The sequence below is a fragment of the Corylus avellana genome, chromosome ca1 (genome assembly GCF_901000735.1).
Source record: "Corylus avellana chromosome ca1, CavTom2PMs-1.0".
Classification (NCBI taxonomy): Eukaryota; Viridiplantae; Streptophyta; class Magnoliopsida; order Fagales; family Betulaceae; genus Corylus; species Corylus avellana.
In genome coordinates, this window is record NC_081541.1 from 7,129,487 (window position 1) to 7,149,267 (window position 19,781).

Below are 19,781 nucleotides of genomic sequence, written 5' to 3' on the forward strand. Positions count from 1 at the left end.
TTGAAAAATCTTTAACGTGGTGGGTACCAAGTTGATTTACGTTAATCACACTATAAATTAAGCTTTTCAGTAGCCAGCAGGAGATGGCCGGGTAAAAGAGAAATTATTGACAAGACAAGGGAAGATGTTATTTTCTAGTTCGTGGCCTTTCTCCGTTCTGCTAGACTGCCGCCATGGATTTGACGCAAAAGGGGAAGTAAGAATCAAGGAATTAACATGGATTGAGTAGCCATTTTACGGGCCTCTATATAAATGGTCAACACAAACCCACCCATTGGTGAATGGGTTCTTTTCGAGATAAAGCCCAATTAAGACGGATCGATTAGAAAGGGCTTGGTTTTGGGTTAAGGTTTTTAGCCCCTGAACCCAGAATCAGATTGACCCAAGCTGCAACTAAGGGCCCGTTTGGGAGTGCGATTTCAATAATTGCGTTTTTAAAAATTGCGTTTTTAAAATCGTACAGGCGTTTGGTAAAACATACTAAAAAGTACTTTTTTTATCAATTGAGTGTTTGGATAACATTAGCATATAATTACGGTTTCTTGACCAAATTACCAATAAGAATGAACAAGACAGAGAGGACGAAGAAAAAAAAAAAAAAAAAAAAGAGAAAAGAAGGGTTTTAATATATTTTAGGTGGGTATTCTTGGTATTTTTTTCATTCTCATTCTAAAAAAGGTAATTATTGCGCAACATATCTTTTTAATAGAAATCGTGATTTTGTTTTAAATTCGTACTTTTTCAAATAAGCACTCTCTAATCAGTTTCTGGAAATCGCAGATTTTTTTGCGATTTTAAAATTTGCGTTTTTAAAATCGCAATCCCAAACACTCTAAAGTTGCGATTTAGTTTAAAATCGCAGATTATTTTTTTAAAAACGCACTGCCAAACACACCTTAACTTGACTTGCCCGCGCATGCCATCCTTGTGCACATTCTCCTTTTATGTCATTTGAGATTGTATCACACTATATGCATCTCACAAACTTCAATGAAACTTTTGATGTAGAAAAATTTTTAAAGAAAAAAGGATTGAAAGTTAATGGACTTAAAATCTGGTTTCCTAAAAATTCTATTTATAACATTACTCCTATTAGACTTATGAAGCAAGTGTTGATTTAACATGAAACATTGACATTTGCAACTTCACTAATAATTTGCTTCTAACCTATCATTTCAATAACAAGTAGACATCCTAGGTCGAATCAAGATACTGTAAAATCTAATATTTTTACTAAGAGCATCTCTAGCATGAAAATAAATTTTATAGGAAGTTGGCATAAATCAACTCTTTTGTAAAATCTTTAGTGTCTATTTTCTACTATTTTCCCTATTTATTTATTTTAATATTAATTTCTTCAATCTCGAGAGAGAAAACTGACCAGGAATTTGACAGCCCACGTAATGAGGTTGATCATCGGCGTAGAAGCACTGGAAACGGTAGTTCCGGTTGTTGTTGAACGTGGTCCCACAAAACCCTCCAGTACTACGCACGCAAATGCTGCAGTCGTTGGCCTTCCATTTCAGCCAAAACCCATTTTCCAGGGCCCCTCTAATCTCAACGTGGAGTTGAGATTTTCGGCTGCCTTAAGCGTCAGACACATTCCTTTTTTTTTTTTTTTTTTTAATAATTTGTTTTTTAAATTGAAGAAGATAAATATTAAAGAGAAATTCAAATTTGAGGTATTATCACTAAATTTAGGATGATAAAATTCTTTTTAAGTGATACCGTCCCTAAGAGCATTCCCAATGGAAGAGCCAAATGTTACTTTTATCTAGAATAGTTCTTAAAATGTTCAAAAAACCTCCCACATTGGATGAGCCAAAAATATATGTAAAATAGATATTTGATTAGAAGAGCTAAAAAAAAAGTTAAATGTAGCAGCACTTTTTAAGGAAGCCATTTTATTTTTTAGTGTTTCTCTCTCCTGCTTTATCTTTTTCCCAAATCTTTTCTTATCTTTTTTTTAGAAATATAGCTAATCGGATGTGGAGACACTTAAAAATGGCTTAGCTAAACTAGATAAAAATGAGTTTTGAAGAGCCATTTTACATAAAAATATGGCTCTTCCATTGGGAATGCTCTTAGGGTTAACCTTCCACCCTTAAGTTTTAGTTTTAAATCTAAAAATAAATTTTGAGGCATTAGAAACTAAATATTAACTCATACAAAATTTTTTTTTTTTCTTTTTTAATAAAATCACATCAGACTGTGGCAGACATTTGTCTAACTCTTGACAGCCTGATAGCAGAACTCCTCAATGTGATTCTCACCCCCATAAGCAGCTTGAACCGGTGCTACCACCCGAGTTTTGCACTCGTTTGACACGTTTGCCAGCTTCGGGTCGCCTTGAGACAGGGCCAGAACCTTTTCCCCATAACAACCGTCATAAAACTGTAAATCACCTGGAAGCGCCGAAGAGTTGCTGCAATTATAAAGCAGAAGTAGATTGCTCTGTTTTGGTACTAGCTCAAATCGGATACCAGGAAGGGATATGTTTTTTGTTAAAGGAAAGCAATCGGTGTTTGAATTAGAAAAGTCAGTGTTTGAGACGCGAATGGTCTGGTTTTGGTAGAAAATTTGGCGGATGGTGTAGTTGATATCGGCTGTGGTGATAGTGGGTTGGCCATTGATGTTGCAAGAGATCGGGAATCCAGGGTGGCCACAAGAGTGGTTTTCCGGCTGGGTACCTTGGATGAAGAAGGGGAATGTTATGTTTTGGCCATCACCTCAGTTTTGGGGAACACTGCACCTTAGGAACTGTGGGTCCACAGCACAGGATTTTCTAACTAGAAAGGAAAAGAAGAGGATGCACATGAGGCTTATCATTGGAGAAATGGGTGATACAAAGGTGCCCACGAACTTTGCCTCTTTCATTTCTGGATCTTCAAACTGTGGAGGGTCATAATCTGAGAAAAAGAGAAGAGAGGGAGAGGAGAAAGAGGAGTTGGAGGAAACGATAAAAGGGAGGGGAGGGAGATAAAGTACAGGAGTTAGGAAATTTTAGGGGGACGCAATTTTGATTTGACTTCCAAAGTTGCATGGGACTCTTTTGTGTCTGGGCTAACTCATAAACTTTCTTCCACTGATGTGTTGTAGGAAGAACCTTTTATAACTCTTGTGGCTGTTCATTTAGCTGCCTCTTTGAGTCTGTGATGTCTATCTTTGAAATGATATGCGCTCCTAGTAGTGTTGGCCGTGAACAACGTGCCTCTTTTTTATTCTTGGTCTTTTGCTAATTCTATTTCGAATATTAGTTTAGCTTTATCTTATTTTCATAGTTTGAATGCTTTGAAAATTTCTCGATGTACCAATTATAGGGCACATGCTTTAGCTAAATGGGCCGCTTCCAATCATGTTTTTGGAAACATTCCCACGGGGTTCCCTATTCTCTCTTCCATTCGGATCAAGAATGATAAGGACCCTCCCCTGTAACCCTTTTTCCTCATCTAATTAGAGAGAAAAAAAAAGTGTGTTGCGATAATTTTCTAAAAGTTTGCATATGTTGTAAAAGAAAAAAAAATTATATTGATTTTGAGAACTAACTTTTATTTTAAAATGAATTTGATAAACAAATATAGATGAAATTTTAAAGTAAATAGGGCTCATGAAATGGTTGGACTGTTTTGCTTATTGAACCGTGTTCTACTTACAATTTACAACATAAGTTTGTAGTTTCAAAAAAAATACACATCGATAGGTGTTACATAAAGGCATGGCCAAATCACCATAACCACTCCAATAGGTGTGGCCAATCACCCCATTAGGGGTACGGGAGTGTCGGACCACCCTAGTGCCCTACAGCCTACTACCATGCACACGTGTTCGTATTTGGTGTTTCGCACTACACGCGCAAATGCATACACCCAAATGCAATGTGTATTGGGCCGTTTGAATGCCAACTTGAATTTCTCGGCCGGAGATTCAATTAATTTGTTCAAAAGTCTTCAATGTCTTCCATATATATATATATATATATAAAATTTTGAACATTCGTTAAATGAGTAATAATAAAGAAAGTATGGAAGTGGACTCGGAAACAGAAAATGGAGCAAATGGCGCTTTGGCGTTGGGTTTGGTATTGGTAGAGACATATGAGCTCAGAAAAAAACAAGAAAAAAAAAAAAAAAAAAGGTACAAAAACGTTTTACGCAAGGTAAAATAGGGGTTTGTCTCAGACTTTACACAACCCCATTGACCCGGCCGGACTCGTCACTTTCAAAGGTGTCGCAAAGCTAAACATGATCACGGGGAGAGCAGCCCAGCTCCACACCTTGAGGCTTAAGGCTGAAGGGGAGGCTTGGATCAAGATATTTCCTAATTTAACCCCCAGAGAGCATATATATAGAGGCAGGTGATCATCTCCTTCTAATTAAGAGACGAAGCTTGGCCCCACGTGTACTGACCGTACGTGGGCGACATTCGCCTTTGTATTTCCTAATTAAGGGCCAAGGAGGAAGAATGGCTATGAATTATGGAATTCCCTGTTAGGAGAGTTTGATTTGACTTGGTTTTCATGATCCTTAAATTGTCTGAAATTTCCTGTTAGGACTTGTATTTTCTCACTCAATTTTATCAGCAATAAACCGGCCGTTAATAATATTTTTTATATGACTTTCATAAATAAGAAATTCTCATAAAAGTTCTCAAAAATAAGTCAATCGATTGAAAATTATGCTTTATAAAATAAATGTTACTAAAATTTTGAAAAAAAGAAAAGAGAGAAGAGAGAGAAGAGTTGTTATCTAGAGTTAAAAAAAAAAAATTATAAACCCAACCCGGGTGGTCATGTCAGCAGCTGTTTTCTTTTTAAATTTTAATTTATAACACAATGATTGAATCGCCAAATTTGAATTCATCCAAAGAGAATTCTTCCAGCTTTTCAACAACGTTAACATATATAGTGACAACTAAAAAGCTGCAAATCTAGCTAAAACTTGCCTGTGACTTTAAAATAATACTTACATAACATTATCACTATTAGAATAATAGAGAGATATAAAAGAGTGGAAGAATAATAAAGAGAGTGAAAGTACACAATGGACTACATTGTATTAATATAAATTAATACGAAAGACTACATTGATCTCTATTTATAGATAGGTTATGAGTGACAAGCAAATAACCTAATAGACAAAAAAAAAAAAAAAAAAAAAAACCCTAATAGATCTTGAACACATAAGAAAAATAAATAACCCTAAACATAATATTCTTAACAATCACGTTAGCTCTAGTAATGCAATACAAAATGCAAACCAAAATTGACAATTAGATGTTTGTTAGTCCTATTAAACGGTAAGACCATGACTTCAAAAGCTAATAGATGATTATGGTGCATTGAGTCTGAAAATCAAAGCTCATAAACTTATAATACTATGGGCATGTATGTATATCTATATATTGTCATATCATTATCACCAAAATTCAATGATTCATATCGAATTTCAAGTCGAAAGACTAACGTTATATATAAACTGCAACAATTTACTTATCGTGTTAAAAACTGATGTAACAGTTAATTATTTTCATACAAGATGCAAATATCACGTGAATTTGTAAGAAATATGTAAAAAAGAAAATAGATAATTGTAAGTAAAATAATCCTGAATCCTAGGACAACGCACGGAGCCACGTGGGTTGTATGTCTTGTCCGCATTAATAATTTAATAGTGGGCATCCTCTGTATCCTCCATTATAAAATTTAGTCATCGATCGTTCACATAATTGGACCATTTTGTTGGGTCCAAGTGGTATTTCCACTCTTTTTTTGTTTTTTTTTTTTGGTATGGTATTTCCACTCTTGCGTTGTCTATCATAGTACGTAGTAATTCTAGATATCTACACCTACCAAATATTGCTAAGATAAATGCGTAGAATACCTCCCTACTCGGATTTAAGTAGCGGCCACCACATCAACCAACACGAGTCACACACTCTGAAGTCTCAACACTTACGAGATATTTTAAGTCAATGTGAATTAGGGCCTATTTGAAATTGTTTTTTGAGGGTCTTAAAAGTACATTTAATATTCAAAAAGTTTGTTTAATAAAAAATACTTGTTTGGTTAAAAAATTAAAAGCACTTAAAAAAATCTAAATAGCCTAAAAATGGTTTAAACGCATTTTTGACTTTTTAACTTAAAAGCTTTATTTCTCAAACATAATCCCAAACAAGCTCTTATACTACGTATTCATCTTTAGGAAAAAATGAAAAATTAGTCTATATGATTATATCAATTTATTAAGATATGTAAGCTCTTTGTACTATAAACATGTTATGAAAACTTCTTATCTTAATATTCTAGTTCAGCACCTGAAAATAACAAATAGGTTTCTCCACCTAATTTTGTCTTCTTTTTTTTAACATAAACCATTAAATACCATGTTACTGTTAGTACCACTCAAATTATGACACCATAATAAAAACAAGCGATGAATGCATTTTTGGTTCTTTGGTTTGAGATTTTAAAAAGTGATTCATCACTCATTAGGGCAAGCGGAAAAAAAGTTGATTCATACCGTTAGAAAAGTTAACAGAATCCATTAATGTATTACATCAGCATTAATCATAGTGTGATATGTGTCACTTACAATACAAAAAAAATATTTAAAAATATAAAATATGAAAAAATTAAAATATAAAATATAAAAGGAATCCTAAATTCTCTCTTTTTAAAAACAATCGTATTCAAACTCAAAAACATCTGCTTCACCTTTTGCTTTTTGGCTAGACTGTAATGAGCCTGAACACGATTCTCTCAGAACATTTCCAATGGATGAGCTAAATGGTACTTTTATCTAAAATAACTTATTAGATTTGTAAAAAACCCTTCACATTGGATTAGCAAAAAAAAAAATGCAAAATGGATATTTAATTGGATTAGCAAAAAAAAAAAAAAAAAAAAAGCAATGTAGCACTTTTCAAGAGGAACCATTTTATTTGGTTTTTCTTATTTTCTCTTTTTTCCACTTGGGATCATTATAAGAATATTCTTTCACAATTTTTAATAAAAAGATATTTCATAAATATCATTGGCATTACTATGAGAATATGGTTTTCATACTTAATGTTGGCAAATACGACATTTGAAAAATAAAACCGTTGAAAATATAATTATTATAAAATACAACCGTTTCAAAAATATTATAGTTACAAAAATGATTATTTGAAAAATAATAATCATTGAAAAATTATTGTGCTAAACGAATTACTATTGAAAAAATAAAGAATGAAATACGAATTTTAGAAAAGAAATAAAGATAGAATTAATAGAGTAAAAAAATAATATTTAAATGATATAGATAAAAATATAGCTAATCGGATATAGGAGGCCTTTAAAAATTCATTAGCTAAACTAAATAAAGTGAGTTTTAAGGAGCTATTTTGTATAAAAATTTGGCTCCTCTATTGGGAATACTCTAAGCTTCGGGCCTATTTCTCCTAATATTATCATGAACAAAAGAATTGTGGTTATCTGAAACAGCAGCATATACATCATCTCTAGATAGCAATTGTTCTCTTCAAATAGTAAATACTCCAATTGCTAACACTACCAAGTTACTCACTGTTAAAATAATGGTTAAGTGATTAAATTTACATCTTCCTATCAGTTTAAGCTTTTGGGATAACTGGTAATTTAACATGGTATTAAAGCCAAAAAGTCCTGGGATTGAACCTTGATTCCATCAAATCACTTCTCATTTAAATTAAATATTCCACATGTTGAACCTCACATATTAAAATGGAGTTTGAACTCATACGTGAGGGAAAATGTTAAAGTAATGGTTAAGTGATTAAATTTAGCTCATCCTATCAGCTTAAACTTTTGAAATAACTGGTAATTTAACACTCACTCCAACACCCTTTCTCCCCTTCCCTCCCACCCCCTTAAAAAAGGGTATAGAAGAAAAGCCAAAAAGAAAAAAATTATTAAATAATATTATTCATTATGTAAATTACATTTTTATCTAACAATTATCATATAAAGGTGATGGGACAGTCCCAACTACTCCTGGGACTAATCCTTGGACTTTTGTTTTTTTAACAAGTACTAATCTAATAGTTGAGTTTGTCACGTTAATATTGTAAAATAAAAATATAATTTCTAACATTATTTGAAAGAATAAATATACGATAAAAAAGAAAATAATATGTAAGGAAGATTCTCCCCATTAATGATTCGTCAGACCATAGTGCAGCAGTTTTTTTAAAAAATATATTAACTTCATCCTCTAAAGCCAATTAGATTAGAATTGTAGTATGAGACTTGTGTCGGATTTTGGCACTGCACAATATTTAGTACAAGAGGCCAATGCATTTAACTATGGGATGGCCGATTTGTTTCAACTAACTTTTTTGTGCTATTAGTAGTAACTATAATGTTGTCTCCACCAGTGCTATCAATTAACTTCTAATTCAAACACTGACCATGTCTGGTTCTAGAATCTGTACCAGTACTATTGATCATTCAATATGGGAATGGACATTCTGTTGTTTGAATTAGTGCAATGCTAATTTTTTCTAATTGGTACTTGCATCACAAAGTTGTTGGCAGCACCAAGTGTGAGAGCAAATAACGAAGAAATAAGGAAACAGGGGCCATCCTAAATCAGAAACTAGTAAGACTGAAACAATGAAGATCTCTCATCTCTTAAATACTTCGTTTTCTCCCGCTACGCTTGTTGACTTGGAAAATATGCTCAAAAGACTTGCGGACACAATGAGGAAGTACGCCTTCTTTGAATTGGTCAGCCAAAGGACTCCAAAGAGGGAGTTTCATCCACACCTTCCCGGATAGTCCAAGAAAGACTTCTATGAGTCTTCTCTCTCCTACTTGCAAGAAAGACTACTCGGTGGAAGTTTGCAGCTTGCTTGAAACGTTAAGATAATGGGAGAAAGATGCATGAGAAACGCTCATCCACCCAGTAGTACTGGTGGAGCCCTGGATTTCTCCATCGTGAGGGCCCCGGTATTTATTTATTTATTTTTAAATGTTTAGCATTATTATTTAAGATTAATTCCTTGTTTCAGGGCCTAGTTAGTTTTGGCTAATTAATAAATGGGTTGATAAAAGTAGTGCGATTAAAGGAACTTTGCATGAAGAATACCCAACAGAGATGAGTAAGTGCTTGAAATTGAAGGCTGCAGAAGCTTAGAGGGCGCCCGGGTCTTGGATTTAAACTATTGATAGATCTCTTATAACGGTAACTTCAACAGGTGACCTAGCTAGTCATCTGGTTGATGAGCTCTTGAACAGATAACATAGCTATTAGTTTCATTATTGATATCATCCGTACCAAAATATCATTACTCCACGATGCATAATCTTTAAAAAGTTAAGAAGTCATAGAAAAAAAGAAATAAGTAACCACACGAAGCCCAGTTGACAGGTTCTACATGAAAATTTCTGTTGAGATGATTCTATTTCTATTCCATCTGATTTTTATTTCACGGAGTTATTGTATGAACTCATGGAAAAGAGATCTTCCAAGTACCCAAATACAAGAAACCATACTACTCTCTTTCCTTCTTTTTCTTTTTCTTTCTTCGTCTTTCAATGGTCTTTTATGGAATAGCCATATCTCGTGAAATCGTTTTTTTTTTTGGTGCCTCCAGATCATTGTATGCATAAATGATTTTAAAATTTAAAGAATAAAGACCGACGATTTGCTTGAAAAGGATATGATTTTCATCCTGACTGGGATCTCATGCCGGCAATCAGTATGAAAATCAAAAGAAAAAAAGGAAAAAAAAAGGCCAAAGATGTCTACAAAAAGAGGCCCAAGTTGCCCACCAAAAGAGGCCAAAGATGCCATTCTTGTGCGAACATGTCAAAAAAAAAAAAAAAAAAAAAGCCCAAAGATGCCCACAAAAAGAGGCCTAAGTTGCCCATTTTCTCCCTCTTGGCCCTTTGTTGGCCCATTTTCTTTTCTTCATGGCCCTTTGTTGGCCGATTATTTGACATTTGCGATATTGTTTCAAACCCATGCTCATTTCAGCCCATTGTTGGCTTGTTGGCCCATAGTTGACCCCATGTATTTCGGCTTTTGTGGTATTGTTTAAAACTCAGTACGGGCCTTTGTGGTATTGTTTCAAACCCAAGCCCATTTCAGCCCATTGTTAGCTTTCATATTTGGCCATTGGCCCATTATTTGTAATTTGGCATTTGTGGTATTGCCCATGCCCATTTTAACCCATAGTTGGCTTTCATGTAAGGCACATAGTTGGCCTATTCCGGCCAAAAGTTGCCAATGTTCAAAAGTCGCTGATGATCTTGGCCTCCGTCACCGATCAAAAAACACAAACTCAAGATTTCACAAGTCTTCACGTTGAGTTTGAGGGAGAGTGTTAGAGAAGAGCAATGTGGGTTGTCCCACATTGCTCATATATGAGAGTCCCTCTCCCCTTGTTTCCGAAATAAGTGGGGTTTATCTCACATTGTTAAAATACAAGGAGCTCTTCTCCTTTGGCTTCTATATAATGAGGTCCTTTATGTATAATATATTCACTCAATAAATGCAAGATGCAGCTTATAGGGCTTTAGTGTGTAGATATTGGTATATTGCCGAACTACTTTAAATCTTGTATCTCTTTATTATTATTTCTGCATTATGATTTCTTTCGGTATGCACCATCTTAGTGTTGGATTAATCTCTGATTCTGGCAGCAGGGACAGGAATGGAGAAACAATCAAATCAAGGTAGCAATTTGGCAACGTCCGTATGAATTTGTTTATCTCCTTATTTGGCCAAAATCAAAAGGAAAAAAAAAAATTGCTCTGTTCCGAGTAAGGTCTTCATAGAAACTTCTATTTCCTGTGCAATCTTTTCAGCTAATAGTGTAGCAAGTCTTGAGGCTTTACATATAATTTCTTTAGACTCTGTAGTGAGTTCCAAATAGCTCAACTATGCTTTAGCTAGTATGGGCACTTAAATAAAGACTCGATTGAAAATCGATGGAACTCACAACATTATAAATTCTTGATGAAAGTTATCATGGCAGATTTCATTCCATAGTTAAGGTAATAGTTAAGTCGGTAACTATAAAACGCATCCACAAGCTAATAATTGATGCAATTCACAAAAGATGCTACTTACTGCTCAAACACTAAAATTTTCATTTAAACAAAAGATGCATTTTAGGGCATTACGGAATCATACTGTAGTGAACTCATTGTTGTCGAAGAATCTTCTGGTGATCTTGATGGTGAGGACAGGAAAGGCTTGGGTGGTACTTTCAAGGATTCAAGACTCCCATCTAACATATTCACAACTATACTCATCGATGGCCGATTTGATGGATCAGTTTGTATGCACCATAAACTCACTATTATCATTTTCCTTGCACTTTCACGATCCTCTTCATTCATAAGGTCCTGCAGTCCTAGATCATCTTGTTCAAGACGATTATAAATCCAATGCGAAAAAAATATTTCATTGGTATGATCATTCTCGACATCTATATTCCTTCTTCCCTCAACCATTTCAAACCATCATTCCATAGCTATAAACATCTGACTTGTGAGAGACCTCTCCAAAATTTGTACAAAATACTTCTGGAGCTATATATCTTGCTGTACCCCTCGCACCCAACATTGATATGATGCTTACTTCTCTACTGCATATTTTTACAAGGCCAAAATTAGAAATCTTTGGGCAGAAGTTTTCATCCAAAAGAATGTTGTGAGGCTTTATGTCAAAATGCACGATTCATGTGTTGCAACCTCTATGTAAGTATTCTAATCCTTGAGCAATGCCAAGTGCAATCTTGTATAATGTCTCCCATTCCAATCGTCGCTCATCGCTGTGAGGGACTTTTTTTATATATGAACTTCTCGAAAGATCCGTTAGGCATAAATTCATAGATGATAGCTCTTTTAGAACCCTCAAAGCAAAAGCACATAAGAGAGACATGTTGACGTGGGAGGTCCTACTAATGCTTGCAACTTCGTTAATGAATTCCTCTCCATTACCTCTTGATTCTTTCAAGACCTTCACTGTCAGAAGACATTCATCTTTTAACTTTCTCTTGTAAATACCACCATAGCCCCCTTTGCCTAATTTATCTCTAAGGAGGTTAGTCATTTTCTTGATATCTGAATAACGGTATCTGTTAATAGCAATAGGTCTATGGTTCTTAAGAAAGACCTCGACAGTCTGATGGTTTAGACTTTCTTTCTTCAAAAAATTAATAATTTTATTGGATGAGAACTTTCTCCTGAAGCAGTAGATTATAACCAGCACAACTCCAATTCCAGCAGATATAATGCCTGCAATCAAAGAGTAGAAATTACGAAATTATGCGGTGCATAAACCAAAGTAACTTGAACTACCAATTAATTAAGAGTGTCCTTAACCTCGCTAAATTTGCATTTTCTTTACATGAAGTAATACCCCCAAAGATTTGATAATTAGCGATACTCTTTGAAAGGAGTGAAAAAGGAGTTGCAATTTATGTGTTGTAGATACAAATATACAATAGATTACCCCAGATGCAATAATTTGAGTTATGTCAGCTGACCAATATTTAGCAAACATTTGAATACTAATATCAACAAGAAATTTGATTGAAGTGGTATCTCACCTATTCCTATCGCCAGATTCTTTTTGTTACGCTCTGCATCTGAAGATAGAAACATAAAAGATGTTACTTAAACAATGAAGATTGAAGTGAGGCAGCTAAAATATTGGCAGCCTTTGAAACTTTAACAGGGTTAGTAAGAAAGAAATATCAAAACCTTCGCGAAGTTTGTAGAGTTTTAGTTGAGTGCCTTGAGGCGATTTGCTTTTCAAACTTCTTAAAACCATTTGATCAAAACCTGTAATTCTTGTTAAAATGTTAACTAATTAATTGAATTATTTTATTTTATTAACTTAAAATTTTGAGATAAATGATGATTTAATATGATATTTAGGTAAATGTATTGAGTTTGAATCTTGTCTTTATCATCATTTAGTTTTCATTTAATTAAATATTCTACTTGATCTAGACATAAGTGTTAAAATATTACACGAGTGAAAGTATTAAAATTTTAACTAAATCATCTACATAATTTATCATGGAATCTTAAAATATAAATTAAATGATTAAATTTATTTTAATTAAATATTTTGTATGTTAGGTCTCACTTATTAAGAGTGAGTTTGAGTCCACACATAAATATATCATTTCTTCCAATCCACTTAAACTTATGGAACAAGTGGTGATTTAACATGAAACAATGGTCATTGCAACTTCACCAATAATTCGTTTCTAACCTATCATTCCATGAACAAGTAGACATCCTAAGTCGAATCAAGAACTAAGTAGACATTCTCGACATGTCAAAAAAATAAAAATTATGGTAAAATGCCAACAGAAGACTCCCAGTTTTGTTGGCCTGAGGTTGTTGTGTTGTTCTTGCCCATTGAGAGCTCAAAATCATAGTTTATGAGAAATTAATCAATATAAACAGAAGAAATCGCACCAAGACAGCAATGCTAAGTGAAAATAAACCCTTCTATTTGAGAATAGATTAATAATAATAATAATAATAAAAAAAAAAAACCATTTACTTTTTGTTGTTATTCTTCATGCATGGAAGAGGGGGTACATAAATGACAAAATCCCTTAGCCAAATCTTCTTTTCTCAACATATGCCTTCTTTTATTATGACACAGCATTTGATAAGTAATGTTAGAGAAAAAATTTAAGAAATATAGCATATATTTTCCATATCTATTTTATAATATAATTGAGATAAATAAATATAGTAATCAAATCAATTTCAACCCTAGAGATGAGAAATTATTCCACGTCCAGTAGCTTTTATTTGTTTCCCTACGTAGCAGGAAAAATAAAAAATAAAAAAATAACATTTAATTAGGGCTCCAAACGTTATTTCGTCAATTAGCTAGTTCTACAAGAAACAAGAATACAATAGATTCCTGTGGACCTACTAATCTAAAATGCAGCACTGCCTGTTTTCTTTTGAAAGTAATATCTTTTTAAATAAAATCTATAGTCTTTAAATAATATAAGATTTTAATATTCAGTAATATGAACTTGTAATAAAAATTATAATATTCAAGCATTTTTTTAATTAAATTTAATTATCTAGTATTACGTACGAACTTTCAGATCAATTTGCAAAATGGTTACAAATTATAATGAGCTCCTATTAGTTCGACTAAGCTCCAGAAGTCAATTGCGGTGTTTGTCTCACCAAGTAAGAAGAGTCTGGTTACTTTGAAGTGCTTCTATGATTGTGTAGTGAGCATTTCCTCTTAATTTTAAATTATTATACAAACATATTTTATAATGGGTATGTGGTTATATATTTACCAGGACTCACAGCATTATAGATTCATGAAAGAAGCTATCATAGAAGATATCACCCCATAATTAAGGCAATAAAAAATGGTAATGTCTTTAATTCTAATTCGCATCAACAAGCTAATCATTGATGCAGTTCACAAAAGATGTTAGTTACCACTCTTAACATTAAAATTTCCTCTCTTCAAAAAAAGAAAAACATTAAAATTTCCTTTTAAAGAAAAGATGCATTTGAAGGCATTATAGAATCACACTGTGTTGACACCATTGTTGAAGAATCTTCCGGTGATCGTGATGGTGAAGACAAGTAAGGTTTGGGTGGTACTTGTAAGGATTCAAGACTCCCTTCTAACATGTTCACAACTGTGCTCATTGGTGGCCGGATTAAAGGGTCAGTCTGTATGCACCACAAACTCAATATTATCATCTTCCTTGCACTTTTGTAATCCTCTTCATTCATCAGGCCCTGCAGCCCTAGATCTTCATTTTGTTCAAGACGCTTGTAAATCCAATGCGGAAAAAATATTTCACTGGTACGATCAATTTTGACATCTATATTCCTTCTTCCTCCAACAATTTCAAAAACCATCATTCCGTAGCTATAAACATCTGCCTTGTGAGAGACCCCTCCAATATTTCTACAAAATACTTCTGGAGCTATATATCCCGCAGTTCCTCTCGTACCCAACGTTGATATAATACTCTCTTCTCTTGTGCATATTTTTGCAAGGCCAAAATCAGAAATCTTTGGGCTGAAGTTCTCATCCAAAAGAATATTGTGAGGCTTTATATCTAAATGTAAGATCCTTGTGCTGCAACCTCTATGTAAGTACTCTAATCCTCGAGCAATGCCAATTGCAATGTTGTATAATGTCTCCCATTCCAATCGACGAGCAACCTTTGAAGGACTTTTGTTATATATGAACTTCTCTAGAGATCCGTTGGGCATAAACTCATAGATGAGGGCTCTTTTAGAACCTTCAAAGCAAAAGCCCATAAGAGAGACAATGTTGACATGGGAGGTCCTACTAATGCTTGCAACCTCATTAATGAATTCCTCTCCATTACCTCTAGATTCCTTCAAAACCTTAACTGCCACAAGACATCCATCTTTTAACTTTCCCTTATAGACACCACCAAAGCCCCCTTCGCCTAATTTATCTCTAAAGAAGTTGGTCATTTTCTTGATATCTGAATAACTGTATCTTTTAATAGCAAGATGTCCATGATTTCTTAGAAAGTCTTGGACAGTCTTATGGTTTAGACTTTTCTTTTTCCAAAAATAAATTATTTGATTGGATGAGAAGTTTCTCTTGATCAAGCAGCAGATTAGAACCATCACAACTCCAATTCCAGGAAACAAAATGGCTGTAATCAAAGAATACACATTATGAAGTTATGTGGTGCATAAACAAGACTAATTAACTCAAACTACCCATTAAGAGCGTGATGTAAACATTTTCATGTAGTGGCACCAGGCAAGAAATGAAGAAGTTTAGATTGCCTAACTGGGAGGAAAATCATGAACTATGAAAAATTGTGTACTATATGTCCAAAAGAAAAGAAAAAAATGCAACGCGGAAGTTTGAATACTTGACAACAACTCTTGAAGTCTTCCAATGGATTCCATATGTACTACATCCTTAATTACAACGATTAAAATGGAGAAAGTGGAGTCATTACCAAAACTGTTTGGAGAACCTTATATCATTAATTACATGCAATAATACTTCAAAGATTTCATAATTAGCCACACCCTCGGAAGGAGTAATTATGTGATGAAGATATATACAATATATCACCACCAGCCCAGATGAATAATATTGACAAAGAATATGAACACAGCAACTAATACCAACAAGAAGAGAAATGCTACACAAGTTCCAACTCTTACACTATAAATTAATTGCATGCTCCCTGACGTAACATATTTCATTACCACTAGATTTTAGATGGGTCATTTTTGAGTTTTAGATCTAATAATAATTTTACTGTCACATTAAAGAGTGCATACTTGAGAGTGTGTAACATTTTTCCAACAAGAAATTTGATTGAAGAGATGTCTCACCTAATCCTATCGCCAATTGCTTTGTGTGGCTCTCTGCAACAGAAGAGATTGACAAACATAAAAGATCGATGTTAGTTTAAACAATGAGGAATGTAGTGAAGCAGCTAAATTGGCAGCCTTTGAATCCCTTAACAAGGTTAGTAAGAAAGAAATGTCAAAACCAGATCATATGTATCTGATATGGGTTTCATTGCAACAGAGTTATTACTTTTACTCATAATCTAAATTTGACACTCATCCAAATCAGCTCTATCCCTTTATAGGAGGGGATTATGGCATGGAACAGAAATAGAGCAGCACGTGTTAGGAATAAATACAACGTAAAAGGAAAAAGAAATTTGTATGCATTTTCATGAATGAATGTATATGTGTATCCCCAAATATTGTTGTTATTCTTATGTTTATACCTTTCTCCGCACCCAGACAATCAAGTTCCCCCTTGTCGTCGGGCTTACAATGACCTCCTCTAGTATAACATCAGTAACATTCATCAGACACATACTGTTTAAGGTCGAACTCAGCGGTTACCAGTTGAAACAGCTCATCTTCACCTGGCAACCGCTTCGGATTCTTTGGGAGCTGAATAATTGAACATCCAGAGAGAGAAGTGCGAAAACTATTGCTTGAACCATTATAGTAGACATCATGGTCAATGCAACTAATCTTTTTAAAATTTGTCGGGGGAGAATTATTGAGAGTGCGATTGCATTTAAAAAAGGTATTCATGGGCGCCATGTTAAGAAAACAAGAATCATATCCATTAATCAACATTAGTCATAACTTGACAAGTCAACTATGTCCTTAAAACAAGGGATTTGGATCCCTTACAATCCCATGTCCAAGGAGGAGAGTTTGGAAAAATTGTACTAAAACTAGAGTAATGATATAAGGAAGACTATAGTCCTTTTAGAGTCCTACCAAATGTGAAATGTCATTTAAAATTACTAATAGATTGAAATTCAATAATGACTATATCAAATTCAATGATAATTTTAAAAGTCACATCACAATTTGAAAGATTTTAGGAGGACTTTATATCATTACTTCTAAAACCGATGCTCAAGCAAGTTGTTAGGACAAGAGGCCCCACTCATGACGTTATTTGAAGAAAAGAGGTAATGTTAGATACTCAATTAATTCCATCCTCTACTTACATACAATTGGTTTGATGTGACAATGTCCACAAATCATTAGACCAACTCTTTTTAAAATTGAAAAAAAGTTTAAGGGTTGATGGGCACTGCCACATCAGCCCAATTATTTAAATACCTTTCTTCAAAAATATTTTACTTGGTATATAATTTAGTAAGATACAATTACTTAATTTTTTTTTTTTTAAAAAAAAATTAAGATCCCATATTAGTGATAAATGTTGATATGATAAAATCTAGATTATTTAATTAAATAATAGTTAGGATTTTTTTTTTTAAAAAAAAAAAAATCACGGTAGAATTAGCCTAATTAAGATATCTAAAAAGAGCTTATCTAAATAGCATTACACAATTTTGAATAATTGAATTAACTTTAAGAACTCCTTCAAAGAGTTGCATTAGAAAATTTAAAAGATTTCAATCCTATATTGTCTCCTACTTATTAGACAAACAAAAACATCAATTAAAAAACAAAATAAATCAACGTGAAGGTGAAAGACAGAAATTTATAGGAGTGGATTAGGGGGGCATGGAACAGAAATATAATAGCATGCAGCACATGTATTAGCTAGGAATAAATACAACCTAAAAAGCCAGAAATTTATATGCATGTTCAAGAATGTATGCGTGTATCCCCAAATATTTATTGTGTTATTCCTAGGTCTATACCTTTATCTGCACCGTCACAATCAAATTTTTCGTTGTCGCGTCCCTTACATTGACCTCCTCTGTTATGACATCTTGTACATTCATCGGAGACACGCACTCGAAGTTTGAAATCACCGCTTAAAAGTCCAAACAGGTTATCATCATCTGGCAACCGACCATTACGGGGGCTCTCCTTCTTTGGGAGCTGAATAATTGAACATCCAGAATGGTTTGAAATACTATAGTAGATACTATGGTTATTGCAGCTCTTTTTTGTAAAATGTTTTGGGGGAGGAATATCGAGGGTGCGGTTGCATTTAAAAAAGGTCTGATTGGGTCCGGCTATTTCAAAAGAGATGAAGGAATAGCTGGAAGAAGTCAAATTGGTCAAGGATTCGCATCTTTTGGATTTGAAGTCCTTCCGAAGCTGTGTGTCATTGATAAATATGGTGTTATCCTGAGAGATGCTTATAACTTCATATTCTCTTCCACCGTCCTCTAGTCGGATCGTTGAAGGCTTATCATGATGATCTGGACAATGTACTTTGAAAACACCGCATTCTGGCTTTGATTGAGTGGTAAATGGGAAGTGAATCTCGCCCAGATGTCCACAGCGTAAGGGTGGACATTTTTGGGTGTATCTCACTTCTTCTTCAGCGGAGTTACGCAGCAGAAGATATGAGAGAAGAAAGAAAACGAATAGAAAGACAGAAGCCATACCAGAATTCCCAATTCACCAGCAAAAGCCAAAGAACGCCACCAACAAGTTGTTGCTTGAATAATCTCTTTCCTTATTTCTTCACTATATAAGACTTAGTTTCTCAGTTTAACACGGTAGTTGACTTGGAAATTGAATATGGAAGACTTGCAATACAGGCTGAGAATTAATAGAGCAAGTCCGGGGTACCCATATGATAATAATTGGCCTTAATACCACACCCGAAGATGGTACTGAGGCGAGGGATTTTCCTACCCATCTTCCCCATTGACCCGCATTACAAAGACTTGACTCCTTGCCTCTTCAAATCCTCTGTACATTCAACAAAATTATTACTCTTGATAATGACTAGAACCAGAATGAAAAAGATCTCTCCTCACCCATGTCTTTCCTCTCTAATTCTCGTTTAAACATTCAATTATATTTATTCCAGATTTTCTTTAATAGATTGACATGTAAAAAATATTTCATGTCAAGACTGGGGGATTATATTTTGGGAGTGACCCATTGAATGTCTATTTCTTAGGTTAATTAGGCTCATCCCTCCCGGGATGAGTCAATTCTGAGAGTTTCATTATCTTAATATTACAACCGAAGATGATTATTAAAGTATTTGATTAAATAATTAATTTTTTTTTATTAACTTAAACTTTTGAAAAAAGTGATTATTTAATGTTAAAGTATAAATTAAATGATTAAATTTACTTATTCTTATTAACTTAAGCTTCTAGAATAAATAGTGATTTAACATGGCATTAGTGCTAAAGATCCTGAGATCGAATCTTAACTCTGTCAAATCACCCACTATTTAAATTAAATATTTCACAACACGTGATGAAGATTTTTTTTTTTTTTTTTTTGTAAGTAAGTGATGAAGAAAATT

The 19,781-nt window shown here is 33.8% G+C and overlaps 1 protein-coding gene and 1 pseudogene across 1 annotated transcript; both read right to left on the reverse strand.

The window, feature by feature from the left end:
• Positions 1–2,226: 2,226 nt before the first annotated feature.
• On the reverse strand, positions 2,227–12,806 carry LOC132172843 (PR5-like receptor kinase; annotated as a pseudogene).
• A 1,721-nt stretch (positions 12,807–14,527) lies between these two features.
• LOC132172936 (PR5-like receptor kinase) lies at positions 14,528–15,672 on the reverse strand. The gene has a single exon (XM_059584535.1). The coding sequence runs from the start codon at positions 15,650–15,652 to the stop codon at positions 14,528–14,530; it is 1,125 nt and encodes a 374-aa protein (XP_059440518.1). The 5' UTR covers positions 15,653–15,672.
• Positions 15,673–19,781: the final 4,109 nt, after the last annotated feature.

Excerpts from the sequence above, each read along its gene's own strand:
- LOC132172936 (XM_059584535.1), bottom strand. The coding sequence starts at position 15,652 with ATGGTTCTAATCTGCTGCTTGATCAAGAGAAACTTCTCATCCAATCAA.